A 17,078-nucleotide genomic window follows, 5' to 3' on the forward strand; every position below is an offset into this window, starting at 1 on the left:
TCAAAACAGGATAGGAAAGTTGCTCTCCCGAGAAAAGACAAGTGATCTTATTAATATTCCTCCTTTCATGCGTGAGGATGGTGTTGGTATCGTTGGTTAGATGGGAGCTCATGCGATCCAGCATCGTTCTCACTGTGAAGTTCGGCTGGAGAAAATTGTCCATTGCTGTTGACGGGGTTCGAGTAGCCATTCACGGGGCTCAAGCCACCATTCACAGGGCTCGAGTAGCCGGAATGTGCTGAATGGCTAGGGGGCTGTGGTGACGGCGGTTGATATGGTTGGTATGAGGACATGGGAGCGTAAGGGGCTGGAGGGGGAGGAGGAGGCTGAGCGTGCTGGCCATGCTGAGCATACGGGGCATGCTGGGTGTGTTGAGCATGCCCTTGAGAATAGATCTTGCTGGCCTTGCACCATTGGATACCGCAGAAGATGAGGCCGAAGTATATGCCGATCGTGCAGAAGAAGGAGACGATTGAGGTGGCTAAGCTCAAATACCGCGGCGGCATCTTTCCTTCGAAATTGTACATAATTGTCACGATCAGCTGCTCGAGGGAAAACACAAAGAGGAAGAAGCCCGCTAAAGCAAGGGTTATAGATCCGGTCTGATCAAAGGGTATTAGCGAACAGACACAAGGTTAGATGACAAGTTGGCGCATACCTTGCTGCTGAACCTCGACTTCGCAATGATGAAGATTGTCCACACGAGAATCTCCAGAGACATCAGCCATGAGACGATGATGCGAGCCTCAACAATCCTGTTGTAGTGTCCGATTATTTGCCACTGGGAGCTTCCGTTCACTTCCATGACGAGCAGAGCAATGTACATGGCAGCATTGACCACCATGAGAATCCCTAAGACACCCAGGAGAACCCAGTGCAGTATGGACACGGGAAGGAATGTCTTTCCGCCGTTCCCAATTCGGTTGAGATATGCTTGGATGACTCGGTAGAAGACGTAGAACATGAGAAAAAGCGCGAGAAGCCAGAATATCGTTTGGAGCATTAACATGACCACATAGCTCTGCTTCACTGTGACCTCGCAAATATAGAAGAACATGTAAGCAATTGTAAGGAGCTCGGCGCTAGAGGAGAAAGTTAGAACTTAGGCTCGTCTTCTTGATTTATCTTCTTGTGCGACAGAGGATCGGTTATTCTACTCACAGGATATAGCTCAATATCCCGAAGACGAGACCCTTCTTAGGGAGGGTCTTGGGCAGCGCCTTAGGCTGTCTGATGAAGAAACAGCCAAAAAGGAAGAGAAACAGCACCCCCAATGTGAGGAACTCGAAAGCAAGTTGCGCAATGAAGTACGATCTGCGTAGATAGAGGCTGTCCATCGAGAATGTAACTTCTTGGTTCCATGGCGAGTTGTCACTGCTGGAGGAGGAATAACCACCGGACGAGTGCCCGCCCCTAGACTTTCGTGGTAGCAACATTATGAGTTTCGAGACAAGCTCTCTTTTGAGGAGGACCGCGCAAGGTCAGGTTGTGGGCGATTGCTAGAGGAGGCTGCACAGAAACAGCGACGGTGCCTCATTTTCAAGTGTCCAGATAGGAGTTGGGCTCAAAAAGTATGCTGGTTTGTGGCTTGCGATTGTGTCTGTTACTGACCAGCATGATCAACAGCTGGAGGCTCAGCCTTGGGGATACGAGGTGCTGGGGGCTCAGCACAACTGTTTATTGGGCCGTGGAGAGCAAGAGGGAGAAAATACGAAGATCGCACCTCAACACAATCACGCTTGGGTTCATTCGGGTGTAGTTTAGCGACTTTATGGACGTCTTTGGCCAAATTTAACAAGTAATTTCTGAATTAACCTTTTTCTTTTTTTCTGGCTTGGCTTGGCGGATAGTAGGCTCTAGGAGTTAAGGGTCAGACAACTCATTGCCAGACACGCTGGTCACCAATGAGTCCAATAATCGCTGTTGCTAATATGAGAACCAAATGGGAGAACTGGTTGATGCTATCGTCCAGTATAAGTTGACTTCAATTACCTCTTGAACCTCTATCGTTCTCCGAGAACCACCTATCTCAATCTTCCTCATGAGGCTTTTACTGGCTAGCTTAAAGTTTTCACCCTGGAATATAAACCACCAATTCAGGATCCACTAGGGACGACCGTCATATTTGGAGTCCCAAGCTGTTATTAATTGAGCGGCATGCAAGAATTGTCAATTCCTGAGTAGTGTATCGAATAAGGCTGTACTCGAACCCGAGCCGATACTGCTCTATGTCCATGGACAATCTATTGCTACATTCTAAGAAGCCCCTGCACAAGTACTCCAAGAGATCCGCATGTAGTCTAGTCCCTTTGTTAACAGTGCTAGGGGACCAGTTTCTGCTGTAGCGATATATATCCGCCAGGAGCGTCGAACCGCTGGTTGGCCATGAAATGTCGTGCCTGCCTCGCAACAAGTCAATGAATTTCAAGGATTAACCCCCTGTCTCTTTGAATCTGACTGCACGTGCTCTAGAGAACATCAAAGCTTCAGTATGCGCGCACCCCATGTTCGTTAAGCGCTGTTTTCTGGATCGCGTCTGAGAGGCTGAATAGATCAGGTAGCATGCTTATTAGTTGAAGCGGCCTGGATGTGTTGCTGTACATTGCAAAAATGATGTAGATAAACAGAAGGCCGTTAGTCGCTATTTCTGCGCAAATCGAACCCAGGCAGCCGTTGTGCTCCGAGTGCTCATTTGTCTGCTGAGAGCAACCGAGACAAGCAAGCCTCTGACAGGTTGAGGAGGACACACAGGTAAATTTTCAAAGGCTGGACACCAACGAGGACTCCGATGGATAGACGGATCCGCTCCTTGTGGGTAAATGCTTCATTGCTCACTCACAAGCATGTCCCTAGAAGAAGAGATGTAAGTGTGCAGGATTAGCCACAAAAAGTGTTCCCTTGGCAATGGCTGTGCTTCAGTGATGGCGATGACAAGATAGAACTTAGAATGGTTGAGTCAAGTGTGGCGTAAGATCAGTCTGACTTCAGCTCTGAGCAGATGGGCACGATATATCGCCAACTCCGAGTGGCAGAGGGTTGTGTTGGCAGTGGCGAAAACAAATAAATAGGAACTAAACACCCTCCACACTTGACAAACCCTACCACTAGATTTCCTTCTCTTCTCTCAGCTTGTGCCATAAGGTCCATAAACTAGACCACTCCCTTGCTGTTTTACTTTTTCAGCTGTTCGGGATCGGACCGTTCACCCCACAACTTATCACTTGCGTAAACCTGCCGCTGTTTGTTGTCCCAAAAACTGCAGCTGGACCCGCCAATTGTGAATTGCGTTGCAGCAACTGGCCGGCAGAACTACACATGAATGGCAAATCACCATCTACAGAACCCTCGCACTGGAGTTTGTATCAAAATCTGAGGACTGAACGGGAGCAAGAAGTGCTGGAAGCTAGAGACCCGACATGTCGGGACCAACAAAGCAATGGTTTCTTGTACCCAGTTAAAGGGGGCGAGAAAGATGGCATCTCCCGCGACACTATAAGTTGGCTATTCTCGGCATTTCGCGTTTTGATGACTCGCTTTGGACCTTTGTTAACATCCATCATCTGCTAATAGAGTGACTGAATTGGCGCGCCCCTCTCACAACATCGCGCTGCGAATCAAGGTTACTCTTGAGAACTTGAGGTTCATCTTTGCGTTGGATTCTGACTCCTTGCCGCCAGTTGTATCGTGCTGTCGAGTACACAATCTCAGAATTTCGCCTTCAATCGTCCGACATCTGAGAGGCCTGTTTAGTCCAACTTGATTTTTCTTTGAAGTGTCTCTTTACATTTTCTTAGCTTGATTGCTTCATTGCCCCCAGACTGGGTAAGTCTGCACTCTGTGTTCACCACTGGTCTTGATCTTCACCTTCACATTATACTCCTGGGATCCTTGACCCGCATCAAATCGCGGCATGGGGTGATCCCGTAGACTCTGGAGAGAGAAGTATAACTCCCTTGCTTCTCGCCGTGACTAGAACTCTTTTTTCACCATAACCTGATTATCCTTTGCCTTCTCTCTCTTCGTGACTTCCTGCCCACTACTGTCTTGTATTCAGAACGGCTTCCAGGCTATTGCTGTTCCAAAACTCATATTGCGCAGGAATTGCCAAAGAAAATTCGACGCTTGCATTGAGGAAGACAGGCTCGACTGCGAGTAAAAGGCTCACAAGGCAAATATTCCCTAATTTGGAAAAATTTGGCCCAGCCAGGCGACTCCCATAATGCCTCCTAACGGTTCTTCGTTCAGTACGTTGAATTTACCCTCAACGTTCTCACTACCGGAGTGCATGGAATACTTTACTCTGACTGCCGGTCCTAACACGGATCTCTGGCGCAAGCCGCCCAACGGAGACACTGCTACGGCGCCTATCGTTTTTACCTCTTTACGAAACCCGTTCGTAGTTGCCGAAGTCACTGTGAGTGCGGACTGGGAGATGGAATCCGATCAAGGGGGCATCGTGGTTTTCGCTGGAGCTGCACCTCAATCCTTTTCCTCAGAGAACGTGCCAATATCAGCAGTGACACCGTTGAGTCGTCACGAAACATCCCGGTCTCTGCGGCCGTGCAAATGGGTCAAAGCCGGCATGGAATTCTGCTCGGGGACAGTGAACGCATCCTCAGTTAGTGCAACGGCTGACGGAGCTGACTGGTGTGTTTCGCCCCTCTGTCTGCCTGACAATGGACCGACGACCGTGCATTCTCTGCGGATCAAGTTCGAGCGCGTTGGTCATTCACTTGTGGTCTGGTATCAGATTCCAACCCTGTCCCCCTTTGCAAGGACACCAGGTGCTGTGGGCAGCACGTGGAAGAAGCTACGAGAAGTGACATGGTTCTTCTACGGGGTAGAAGACAAGTTTGTCCACGTGGGTGTGTATGCTAGCCGGCCGGCCAATATCTCGCATAATAGCACCATGTGGGCGATGATGAATGGTCCGATGCTGGGCAGCATCGCCACAGCCGGCTCTGAGGAAGGGTTGGTGGTGGAATTTGAGGATTTGGAGATATATTGACGATGTTAAGGCCTGTTTTCTTCGTTCTCCAATATCTTTTCAGATACCTTCGTCCTGTGCTCTGTTGATGTGATTGCAGCTGCAGTTTTTGTGTTGATTTCTCGGGTTTCCGATCAAGGGTTTATGAGCTGTTAAAGGCATGCATCTGCGTTTGAGATCTCTTGTAATTGATTTCTGTTATTCCGGCGACCTGGTTTGCATGATCGAATGTCTCATCGCTGTGCCAATAAATATTTGTTAGTCCCAATTCGTGGTTTCTGTTACGACTGCAATTGCATTTCTCTTTAGGACCGACGTAAATGATATCTTAACATGGACGACTGATCTTCAGAAGACGCCAACCTTTGTATTATATTCTTATTTAAGAGCTGCATTCTCTGTTTAGTCCGCACACTATTTTCTACCAGATATCGACACCTGCAGCATGTACGCGAAGATCGACAGCGCTAGAGCAACCAGGATTGCCGTGGAGGTCACGAGTCATCTATCAGACAGACAATAGGCACTACTGTCCAGAGAAATATAAAGTCTCTCACTTTGAGTGGTCGAGTACGGAGTCAGCCACTCTACACGGCTACTTGTGAATAAGAGGGCTACACAGACTGTCGGTAGGACAAATAACCGAGGAAGGCGTTCCATGGCTCGTGAGAAATCCACCACCAGGACAGCATCGACGACCACAAGCAAAAATAGCAACAAGGATAAAGGAGAAAGTAGATTATGAGACTATGATGTTGGCTCTAGGTTTGACCCGCAAAGACACCCCTTTATCCATATGAGCATATGGATACTATGAAGTATTTTCATCGCGACTGAGTCTGGAGGGAGACGAGGATTTCCTGTTTTAGTGCTGCATTGCATATACCTTACTGAAGTTGCTTTCTGCGAACCATGGTTTAGTATCGTAGGGTACCTTAGGGTAGTTCAGGGACTGGTCAAATCAGATCTTTCCTTGCTTCACTTCAAAGGTCCTTGGATAATAAGTGGATTCTTTCATTCTTGAACAGTACTTATAAAATAATAACATAAGATTATCTCATGACATGACGGGCGACGGCATAAACGGAGAGGGTACCTACCAAATGACTAGCAGTAAAGATGGGACTGTATGGCGCCACACACTATTATTTTGCTGATACCGAATCCACTCGTGCCTCTCCTTTTCTTGAATGCAGAAATTTCTCTTTCCTTAGACTCGATCATTGTGCACAACATGCCTTAGTGAAATTCTGGCGCAGGTCTGCTGAGACCGAGAACCAGGCAAGAGTACAGCTAGAAGCAGGAAATGATACAAAGCAACTTGATCTTCTCTACTTTTGAGTATGTAAAAAAGAAAATACTTGGGATGTGATTGGCAGCAGAAAAGCCGCCAACTCACCGCATTTTGTGCTCTGGCGCCAGTCGCGAGCCTTCATGGCTTAGCCTACACTAGAGCGCTACCTTGAGGATCTGCGCAAAATTATCAGTAACCTACGTACCTAGGAAAATTTGTATGGATGTAGAATCATGCTACCTTGGGTATCATCATCATTCACTGAAGCTGGCGATGACTCTATGTCTGCAGTCGATTTCTGAAGGAGTCCAAGTCAATCAGGATCCAATTTAAGATGTTCTCATTCCGTGTCTTCCTTATCCGCTATCCACTCTATGTAGCTACAGCTCCATGACTGGTATCTAAATCACCTCGAAACACTGCTAGCTCAGTCTGGCAGCACCCAAATAACGGGCGGGGCCTGATCACTGTGACAACTGCTGCTGCCCCGCTAACTAACTACATAGTAAGTAACTAACGGCCAGAGCCATGCCACTTTCTGTGGCACTATGCCCGAGTCGTGATGGCTTCTAACCGTCTTTGACATACAGCTTGCACTTTGACGACTCCATCCGTCCTTTGGCTTCCGTGGGTACCGCATATTTTTTTTTCCTTGTGAATCACCTGCACTCCGGCTCCTAGCTCCTTCTCATTCATCTGTCTCCCCAAGTTGATCTCCTCGTCTGACTCCCCTCGATTGTTTGTTTTCGCTGTCTTTTTACCACCTTAAGTCTCCCTTATCGGACCAATCTACGCTTGGTCCTACAACCCCTCTGACGATACCTCTCACAACCTCCCACCGTCCCATCTCCCTGTCTAATTGTTCATTTTGAGAGGTTTCTGTCCGATCCAACTACCGCGTTCCTGTATAATATTTCATCTCTCCCTGTTTGAGGGGTACTTTGTTCAATCGTTGGAGACTCGACTAGATAAAGACCTTTGTTCTCCGATCCTGTTCGCATTTGATCTCTTTTCCTGTTTTGTTTGTCTGTGATACCTTACGACTGTTACGACCTTTATGACCATAATGGCTCTCACCAATGGAGAGACCGTCACTATTTCCATCCGTCGTCCAACGGAGACCCCCGCCATCTACGTTGCGGGGACCTTCTCGAATCCCAAGTGGGAGCCCTTGGAGCTCAGCGCCAAACCCGTAGAGCACAAGGAAGCGAACGGGGACTCCACTAAGACCGAATACCTCTTCTCCCGGGATGTTGAATTGCCCGAGGGTCAATACCAGTATCGGTTCAGGGAGGGTTCTGACGGACCGTGGTTCCACGATAAGGATGCGAAGCATGGTACGAAGCTTATCTCTGTATCGAGTATTTCTGGATTGGGAGCTGACCATGTTCGTAATTGCAGCTGCTGACGACGAAGGCGTCGTCAACAATATCCTCAGTGTTGCCTCGAGTTCGCCCGCTGCGGCGCCCATTGCTGCAGAAGCTAAGTCTGTCGAGAAGGAAACCGAAACTCCTCTTGAGAATGGCACCAGCGAGAAAGTCGAGGAGACTGCGAAAGAGGCCGAGGTGCAAACCACAACGACGACCGAGGCGGTGAAGGTTGAAGCGCCAAAGGAGACTGATATCCTCGTGGTTGCTGAGAAAGACCTCCACGCTGAGTCGGAACCCACAGCACAGGAGGTGAAGCCGGAGCCTCTTTCCGAGACGTCCAACCAGAGCGGCATCCAGAAGGATGTCGGAACAGAACCTGGCTCTAACGCAGCCGCAGAACCTAAGACCAACGGCACACACTCTACTGAAGAGATTCCTGGTTCACAACCTGATGATGCTGTTGTGGAGAAGGCGGAGCCAGTGGAAGAGAAGGCAGCTGAGGCTTCTTTGACAACTACAAAAGACGACGAAGAAGACAAGCCTGAAGAGATCCCCAGCACTTCGGTTGAAGCCGAGAAGCCTAAGGCAAAGGAGGTTGAGAAGGCTGAGGATCAGAAGCCGCAAGTTGTTGAAATCGTCCCTGTTGCAGTTGAAGAAAAGACGGAAGCCGCTAAAGAATCACAAGAACCAGAGTCTGCTTTTGAGAAGTCTCAGGAAGAAACTTCGTCTGCGCAAACGGAGACGGAGGAAGTGCCTGTTGCGGAATCTAACCCAGTGGAGCCATCTTCAGCCGAACCAACACATGCCGAGACGGCCCCTACAGAGACAGCCACTGATGAGGCGCCACTCGAAGAATCCACCGAGAAAACAGTGCCTGCGGGGCCTATCGCTGCAGAGAAGCTTCAAACAACCATCGAGGACGAGTCACCCTCTCTCAACAATGTGGAAGAACAGCCAGCACAGGAGTCTGTCGAGGCGAAGAAGGCGACCGATGAGCCAGTCGAGGCTTCCGGTGTCGAGCACTCGGCTACCGATGAGACTGCTGTTGAGGAACCGATCAAGGATTCCACCCCTGAGGAGATTCCTGAAGATTCTAAGAAGGAAGTTGCTGCAGAGATCCCTGTCGTGGAGTCATCGACGACCGAGAAGGTCGAAGAGACAGCCCCTGACGCTCAGGAGCAGCCAGCTGTTGAAGAATCCACCAAGGAACCGATCCAGGAGGAACAAGCAACTGAGACAGTCGTTGCCAAAGAACAGGCTAAGGAGGCACTGGTCGAGGCAGTTTCTGCAGAGGAGCCTGAGGCGAAATCCGCAGAAATACCTGCCGTCGCCGAAGAGTCTGCTAAAGAGACTGTCGTCGACGAGTCTTCTGTTGAGATTGCTTCCACAGAGGATTCCGCACCTACTGCGGAGGTGACGGCCGCCAAGGAGCCCGAGGCGCCGGCAACGGAAGAGCCAGCAGCTGATGAAACCATCAACAACGAGGTTGAGGTACCAACGGAAGAGCCTACTGCTGCCCAAGAGTCCGCCAAGGAGCCTATCAGCAATGATCTGGCAGTCCAGGCGCCTCAGGCCGAAGAATCAACAAAGGGATCCTCTACCGAATTGGCAGCCGCAGAAGAAATCACCGGCAAGGAGGCTGAGACACATACAGAGGTGTCTACCGCTACCGAAGGACCCACCAAGGAGCTTGTCAGTGATGAGCCTGCCGTTCAATCTGCCTCAACCGAGGAGACCGAGAAACTAGCTAAGGACGAGACCACTCCAGTGGTAGCTGCCGAGGAACCTGAGCCACAGGCAGCTAAAGAAGCTGCTGTTGAGGGGACACCTGCCACAGAGCTCGAAGCTTCAACGGAAGAGTCCACTACTGCAGGGGAGCCTGCTAAGGACCCAGTCAGCGAGGAAACGCCGAATCAAACTCTTCCTGCCGCGGAACCTCCCAAGGAAGCCACACCAGAAGAGGCTGCCAAAGATGAGCCTGCAACCGAAACAGCACCAGAACCCGCTGTTGCCGAAGCAGACGTCAAAGAACAAGTTCATGATAACGCTGCGACCGAAACTCTGGCTGAGGACAAGCCGGTCACTCAGGAGACTGTTGCTGAAGAGTCTTCCAAGCCATCGGAAGTGATCGAACCAGTAGTCTCAGAAGTTGCCGCTGAAACTCCAGCCACTGAAGAGGCTGCTTCGAGTGAAAAGCCTGCGGTAGTGCCCAAGGCTGAAGAGCCAGAGGTTGAGGAACACCCCGTTACCCAGGAACCCGCAAACGAGTCCAAGGTCGAAGCAAGCGAGGAAATGGCTGCTGAGTCCAAGGACGAGGCTCCTGCTGCTCCCGAGGCGACAGAGGCACCGGTTCCCGAGACGGCCACTGTACCTGCGAGCGAATCTCCTGAGGTCGAAGCTGCAGCTAAAGAGCCGGCCACTGTTGAACCGGCTCTAGAAGCTATCGCGACCACCGGAGAGCAAGCTAGCGAAGAGGTGACTATCAACGAGTCCACGGAAGCTGCGGCTACCAAGGAAGCAGTTCCTGCGGAAGTATCTGAGGTAAAGGAGGCAATTGAAGAACCTGTTGCCGTTACTGAGAAGTTCGAATCGCCTGCCGACGAGCCTACTCTTTGCAAGGATTGCGGTCCCGAGAAGGCTACAACTGAGGAGGCCGCCGCCGCCGCCCAGGAAACCAAGACCAGCGACGAGACTGCTGAAGAAACCAAGGCCACTGAAGTGACTATTGAAGAGCCAAGTGCCGTGGAGACACCTGAATCCGCCCCGGTTGAGGAGGCCGTTGAGCCGAAGACAGTGACGGAATCCGAAGCGGTGGCACCGGTTGCTGAAGAACCCGTCGAAACCGCGGCTGCCCAGGAGGAAGCTTCTGAGAAGGAGCTTTCTGAAGAGGCAGCCTCTAAGGATGTGAAGGTAGAGGAACCCTCTACTGTTGAGGAAGTTGTTTCTTCGAAGCCCGCAACGGAGGATCCAGTCTCAGAGCCGCAGACCAGTGAGGTGACTGAACCTGCTGAACAGGAAACCACCCCTCAGGCACCTGCTCAAGATGAAGTTGCCGAGGTGGCAGTGACTGAAGAACAGCAGGAAGATGTGTCCATCGACAAGGAAGCTCCTAAGGAATCAGTGACTGATAGCGTTGTCGAGGAGACTGCACCGGTAGAAGCTACTGTGACCGAAGTGGCTGCCGCTATCCCTGCTGTTGATGAACTTGCAAAGAATGAGAGTCCTAAAAATGTAGTGTCTGGAGAGCCCTCTCAGGAGTCAACTCCCGAGGCACCAACTGTCCAGGAGCGGGCCACTGAAGCGGTTACTCCTAGCCCGTTGGCCGATGAGCCTGCTGTGGAGAAGCAAGTCGAAGCCTCGGCTACGGTCGAGGAATCCCAAGAAGAAGAGAAACCCGCGGAACAGCCCGCAGTCAGCGAGCCACAAGAGGAGCTCGCAGCAGAGCAGGTCCCCACCAAGGATGTTGCTGAGGAGCCAGCCGCAGAAGAAGCGACCAAGCACACAGAGGAGACAGAGGCTGCTAAGCCGGTGGTTGAATCTGCTGCCGAGCCGGCCGTCGAACCCACCACTGAGCCCGTCGAGTCTGTCGAGCCCGTTGCTGAGCCCGTTGCTGAGCCCGTTGCTGAGCCCGTTGCTGAGCCCGTTGCTGAGCCCGTTGCTGAGCCCGTTGCTGAGCCCGTTGCTGAGCCCGTCGCTGAGCCCGTCGCTGAGCCCGTCGCTGAGCCCGTTGCTGAGCCCGTCGCTGAGCCCGTCGCTGAGCCCGTCGCTGAGCCCACCATTGAACCCGTGACTGAGAAGCAAAGCGAGGCTCAGGAGGTTGAAGAGACTACCGACGGAGCGGAGCCTGAGGCCGTCAAGGAGGATTCCACTGAGACAGCAGCAGAACCTGAGGTCAATGGTGTGGTCAGCAGCAGTGGCGAGGTAGACCAATCTCTGACTGGTGAAGAGGAGGCCGCTAAGATTGAATCCGAACCAGTAGCCTCTGAGAAACCCAAGGTGGAAGAGTCTATCCCTGCTTCTAATGGCGACTCTTTGGTTGAGAAAGACATCGATCCTTCCGCTCAGCCTGTTCCTCCAGTTCAGGATGCCACTCCCGAGCCCACCGTGGAGGCCGCCAAGGACTCAGAAGAAAAAGACTCGATTGTGACTCCTGAGCTTGTTGGAGCTGGTGCCGCAGCTGCCATAGCTGCTGGTGCTGTTGTTGCTGGAGTCGCTTCCACGTCTCACAAAGAGCCTGAAATCGTTACTACGCCTAAGGACACTGTGGACGCCAAGGAACCGTCTCAGCCTAATGACGGCAAGCAGGAAACTTCCCACCTCATGCCTGCAGCCCAGACAGCCGACAATAAGCACACGGAATACGCCACTTCAAAGGACATGCCCACACCCGAGCCTGAAAGTGATCCCGCTCTCGCAGCACTTGCTGGCGATCGCGAAGCTCTTCTCCGAAAGCTGGAGTTGCCATCTACTGAACAATTGCCTGCGGAACCTACTCCGTCCACCAGCGATGACCAGGCTGTGAAGCCAGCCGCTCACGATGAGCGCGCCCCTGCTTCTACCGACGGCCCCTCCATCGCGACCGAGTCTTCTGCTCCTACTGAGGGCGATGTCGGCAAGGCAGTTGCCCCCAAGAACAACGAGGAGCCTCGTTCTCCCAGTCAAAATCGGTCAGTCACTGCTGTTTCCTTGAACCATAAGCGAGACAGCTGGTTGAGGACTATTTTGCGTGCCGTCTTCGGCAATTTCTTCGGCGCCATCTTCTCGCCCTTCCGCCGTCGTGGAGGGACGAACCAGTAGATGGTTGCTGCTACCGCTTGTCCGAGAAATAATTTCGCTCTACAGAGTCTCTGAACTCCAGGAGTGATCAAATAATCGCTTAATCATTGTCATTGCCAAAGCTAATGAGATTCAGGAATCTGTTCTTGATGACCGTTTTCGCTGCACCCTTGCTGGCTTTTATTTGGCGTGCATATACCCGATAAGTCTGAATCTGTTTAAAAATTACCGCCGCTCATTTTTACTCGACTCGATTCCCCTGTATTTGATATTTGTGAATTTCGCTCTCAATTTGTTAATATTATTTCCCTTACTCTACTCTCTAACTGTCGCAATTCTCTCACAACCTTGGAAGGCTGTCTGACCTTGGTAGCAATCGATATGGCTGGCTGGAAGTTTGCTGTTGATGTGATCGTCTGCCAGTATGTAATGATGTTTATGTTTGATGATTATGATGAATGAATGAAGACCTATCGATTTTCAAAACGATGCTCCTTACTATAGAATATCAAGCTAGTCTCTTAGTGGCATTACCCTCGCCATAGGCTGAATTACTTTCTCCTATTACCGTTAAGATCTGTAAGAAAGTAGCCGTGTCTGCAGTCCAGTTAGCATTACTGTCTGTCAAGACTTTCAGACATAAATATCCTCCTTTCATAATTAGACCTCAGTGACGGCATGGTTTGTTACCTCCATCTTGCCCCGTCTCTTAGGAACGATACCGTGATATCGCCCTATTGAACTATCAGAATTCTCAATCAATGCCAGAAAAGAGCATGTATACCATATAGTAGGAATCGCAATCCACACTCGCAGCGTAGCTTCGTATAATCCAGAAAGAATCCGCTCGAACTAAGTGTTGTGTATTCTGAATCCATGACTTGCCTCTATACAGCTCAGCTACGAAGCGGCATCCTATTTGACCGCAGCTTCCAATTGGGGATAGCTACATGTACTTTAAGAAAAGAACTGGGTGGTCCTAAGCCAGATATCATTCTGCCTGCCAGAGAGAAAGAGACAAATGTTCAAAGAATCTAGGTACATGTTGCAATTCACGTTGAGCTCCTGAGTGACGTCTGCTCCTCAGGCGCTAGCAAGCACCAGCACCAGGACCAGCAACACAAACAAGAAAACATCACTGAGCAGATATTCCGTGAAGTTCTGTTTACTCCCTAGAAGCGCGGTGCTCGCACACGAAAGTGAGATCCCAAGCGAGCCCAGACACCCTCCCAAGCATCCTAGCTGACCATCGATCATTACTCTTCATATCCACAGCAACACTTCCATAATTCTTCCACTTTTGCTCTAATTCAACCATAGTGGTAAGCAACAAGCTTCTGACATCACTGCTCAAGAACCCTTTGAAAAGAAACTCCTACTACTTCTGCTACTTTGCCATGTCATCGCAGAGTGGAAACGCGTGGGCGCAGATGAAGGCTCACGAGCAAAACCAGCAGCAGCAGCAGACTGCCAACACCAGCTTCGATAAAGGTAAGCAAGCATCCAATATCTCCTCGACAAGGGTCAACGAAGGTTATTCCCTGAAGACGGAAGAAGCTTGGTGCTAATAAGCTGGTTCGCCGTAGTCGCTATACCTCGTAAGGGTCCAGTCATGGGTGCCAGACCAACCACCTCACGCAAGTCGTCGGGTCTCGATTATGACGCTGACCTGGCCGTTCCCATGCCAAAGCCACGCCACCTTCCTGTGGAAGATAATGGCGAGCCCGTTGAGGCTTGCAAGCCGGACGTCATCAGCAACCCTAACATGACTAAGAAACGTTCAGTCACCGAGCCAGCTCGGCCTGAAGTCATTTCTGAGAATAATAAGGGGGACAAAAACAGTCAGAAAGAAAAAATGAAATCCAGAGTGGCTGCGCTCAGGTCCAAGCTCAGTCTTAAAGACCTTGCAAAGGAGTTCCGCAGGGACAGCTCTAAGAACGAGCCAGCAGCGGACAATGAAGGCGGACAGACCTCTGGCGGAGAGACTCACGACTTCAACGAAGAGAAGCTGTATGTACCTAAGCCACGAGAGCCGGGAGTCTACCCATCGTCTGCACCACCCTTTCCGTTTAGGGACATCAGCTTTGGACAGTTTTCGCAAGCGAGTGTTGAATCCTGTGCCGTAGCTAGTTCCATGGTAAGTGACAAGCAGCCAAACATCGAGAAGTTGAGCCTTGGGCCCTTTGCGGGTAGAAACGCCATGCAGAGCCCTGTCGAGGGAGGGTGTGAGAGGAAATTGCAGCTTGATACCCTGCTACTGACTGGCTCTTCCCCCGCGGCCCGCGCAGGCGAGCTCGAAAACAGTGGACAGGGCCAGGTCATCAGGGAGCAACCGAGCATTCGCAGCCTGAGAGCGGAGAACGATCTGGGAAGCCCTGCATCGACAAATATCTCGTTCTATGCGGTGGAAGATGAATTTGCGGATCCGATCTCGCTGTCCATATACGACAATGCCAGTGCCGAGATGACCCCAGACCTTCCAACCACCGACCACAGACATAGACGGGAAGGAGTTCACGCGAATGAACATAGATTTCCTGTGATGCTTGCGACTGATCAGCCAAGCTATCCTGCAACTTTCAACCATGGTCACGGGGGAGTTCAGCGTACGGTGATGATAGCAGACGTATATCAACCAGCACTCGAAGAGACCCACACCCAGCATCTCAATACTCAACCTCACGCTGATGTTGGTCATCATCCTTTCGCTGGCGTTACAAGTCACGGTGGCTATGCTCCTCCTCCACCACATCCAGGCTACCGAAACACAGCGGACCTGGAACAGCAGCTCACGTCTCATATCGAGGCAGTCCATGTCCATATGAACAACATAGTTCATAGACTTTGCAGGGTACTTGAGAACTCTAACAACTGGTCGAAGGATCAGATTCTGCGACAGACAGACGCCATGTCCGATGTTCTGCGTTTAATCAATGCCCGCACGGCAGGCCAAAATGAGACAGTGTCAGACCTGCACCGCGGTATGACCAGTCTTCAATGTCAGGTTGGAGCAATTGAAATCCAAATGCGGCGTATGGAAGAGAGATTGTTGATCGGTGTCTCGAGCCAAATCAACAGACTGAGAGCAGAAATTAACGCGTCAAGAACGTCACCTCAGAAGGCGTGTGCCTCCTGCAACTCAGCACCGGATCCGAAGATCACAGGTACTGAGTTGCAGGCAGCTCAAAATACTCCCGTTGTGACCAAGGACGGTGAGAAACAACAGGATACAACTGGACAGCAGGCTGTAAAGAGGGCTAAGATGGAAGTAAGGAGGAACCAAGACAGGAAGAAAGGCAAGGAGAAGGAAGAAAGTGAGAACATGTCTGGGGGCGAGGCTTCTTTGACCCAACACAACAACCAAGGACCCGCTCAAAACATTCCGTCCACCACCGTGCCTTTCCGCAGCACACCTTTGGGAGAGAAACGCCGAGAGATCACAGAGTCTCAGGTGAAGAGAGGGGTGAGAAGAAATCCTGCTCAGGAGTCGTCAGGCTCTCCTGAGCCTAAGACACCCAAGCTTAGTCGTCAGTCTGCAGCCAACTCTTCTCCTGAGAATGGAAAGAGTTCGCTCATCCAGACCTCACACCTTGACACCAATGAAAGTGTGAAGACCCCTCACAAGAAGGGGATGTTTGGATTCCGCCGCCGGGATGATGGTGAAAGTCATACCGGCAGCAAATTCTTGCGCACGCCCCGTCGCAATAAGAAGGCAAAGAACCCCCAGGGACAGAACGGCCATTCCTCAACGCCTTCTGCTCCAGCCGCTGCGGTCCGAGCCTCACAGCCTTCAACATTCGGCGAGGAGAGCCCGAGCTCCATCCACCCAGCTTTACGCAATGACAGACAGCAGCAGATCATGCGTGACCGGGAACGCCTCAAATCTGAGCCACGTACACAGACCGGACAGACGACCTCTGCAACCGCGAGACCTACCTCGCAGAGACGCCGATTGAAAAATTTGCAATCTCACCAGAACATCGGCACCAGAACACCAACCGCAAACCGCTTGCCCGCAAACGCCTTCGCTGTTACACCCTCTTCGTCTTCGTCGGTCAATATGGATATCCAGTTGCGTCCCCCTGCGGCGACTGCGCCCCCTCGAGCACCTCCAGTGCGGCCGAGCTATGCTGGCCAAACTCCGCATAGTATACCTGCTTCCCTCCAGGTTTCTGGTCCTGTGTCTGTCACTGCTTCAGCTCAAACGGGGACACCGGACTGGCAGGCTGCAACTTGGTATCCGGCAGCGCACAGTGGAGCCTCGCCTGAGAGTAATCAGAGCAACCATCACGCTTAGATCTCAAAATTCAGATGAACTTCGTTGACTATTCGTCTGTTGGGCACGAATCATTGAGATATGTGACTGCTTCGCTTTGAGGTTTTTATTTCAATCTGAAGTTGAATTGGGATTGTCGATGATGGGACCTGGAATAAGATTTCACTCGAAGTTTTGCCGAAGCTCAGCATTTCTGTTTAAACTCATGACCAGAGGCCTTCCTTAGGACCAGAGGATTTGGTCAATTTGGTAACTGGTTTTATTACTCAATGAGGAGTGATGGATTGGGATCTATTCGCACTAATGATGTGAGGAGGACGGGAGATTCTTGCAGGACCGTGCGTTCACGTGCTCAGTTTACATAGGGGTATCACC

At 51.0% G+C, this 17,078-nt stretch overlaps 4 protein-coding genes across 4 annotated transcripts; 3 read left to right on the top strand and 1 right to left on the bottom strand.

Moving 5' to 3' along the window:
* Nucleotides 1-65: 65 nt before the first annotated feature.
* On the bottom strand, nucleotides 66-1,436 carry Aud_001660 (uncharacterized protein; the record flags this gene model as incomplete). The annotated part of the gene is made up of 3 exons (XM_043287151.1): nucleotides 66-602; nucleotides 659-1,082; nucleotides 1,162-1,436. The coding sequence occupies 3 exons, from the start codon at nucleotides 1,434-1,436 to the stop codon at nucleotides 66-68; spliced, it is 1,236 nt and encodes a 411-aa protein (XP_043143086.1).
* A 2,783-nt stretch (nucleotides 1,437-4,219) lies between these two features.
* Nucleotides 4,220-5,008, top strand: Aud_001661 (uncharacterized protein; the record flags this gene model as incomplete). The annotated part of the gene is made up of 1 exon (XM_043287152.1): nucleotides 4,220-5,008. The coding sequence occupies one exon, from the start codon at nucleotides 4,220-4,222 to the stop codon at nucleotides 5,006-5,008; it is 789 nt and encodes a 262-aa protein (XP_043143087.1).
* Nucleotides 5,009-7,347: 2,339 nt separating this feature from the next.
* On the top strand, nucleotides 7,348-12,448 carry Aud_001662 (PT repeat family protein; the record flags this gene model as incomplete). Its single annotated transcript, XM_043287153.1, has 2 exons — nucleotides 7,348-7,618; nucleotides 7,683-12,448. The coding sequence occupies 2 exons, from the start codon at nucleotides 7,348-7,350 to the stop codon at nucleotides 12,446-12,448; spliced, it is 5,037 nt and encodes a 1,678-aa protein (XP_043143088.1).
* Nucleotides 12,449-13,824: 1,376 nt separating this feature from the next.
* On the top strand, nucleotides 13,825-16,724 carry Aud_001663 (uncharacterized protein; the record flags this gene model as incomplete). The annotated part of the gene is made up of 2 exons (XM_043287154.1): nucleotides 13,825-13,918; nucleotides 14,014-16,724. 2 exons carry the CDS (start codon nucleotides 13,825-13,827, stop codon nucleotides 16,722-16,724), a joined length of 2,805 nt encoding a protein of 934 aa, XP_043143089.1.
* Between the last annotated feature and the right edge of the window lie 354 nt (nucleotides 16,725-17,078).

The sequence above is a fragment of the Aspergillus udagawae genome (assembly GCF_001078395.1).
Source record: "Aspergillus udagawae IFM 46973 DNA, scaffold_1, whole genome shotgun sequence".
Classification (NCBI taxonomy): Eukaryota; Fungi; Ascomycota; class Eurotiomycetes; order Eurotiales; family Aspergillaceae; genus Aspergillus; species Aspergillus udagawae.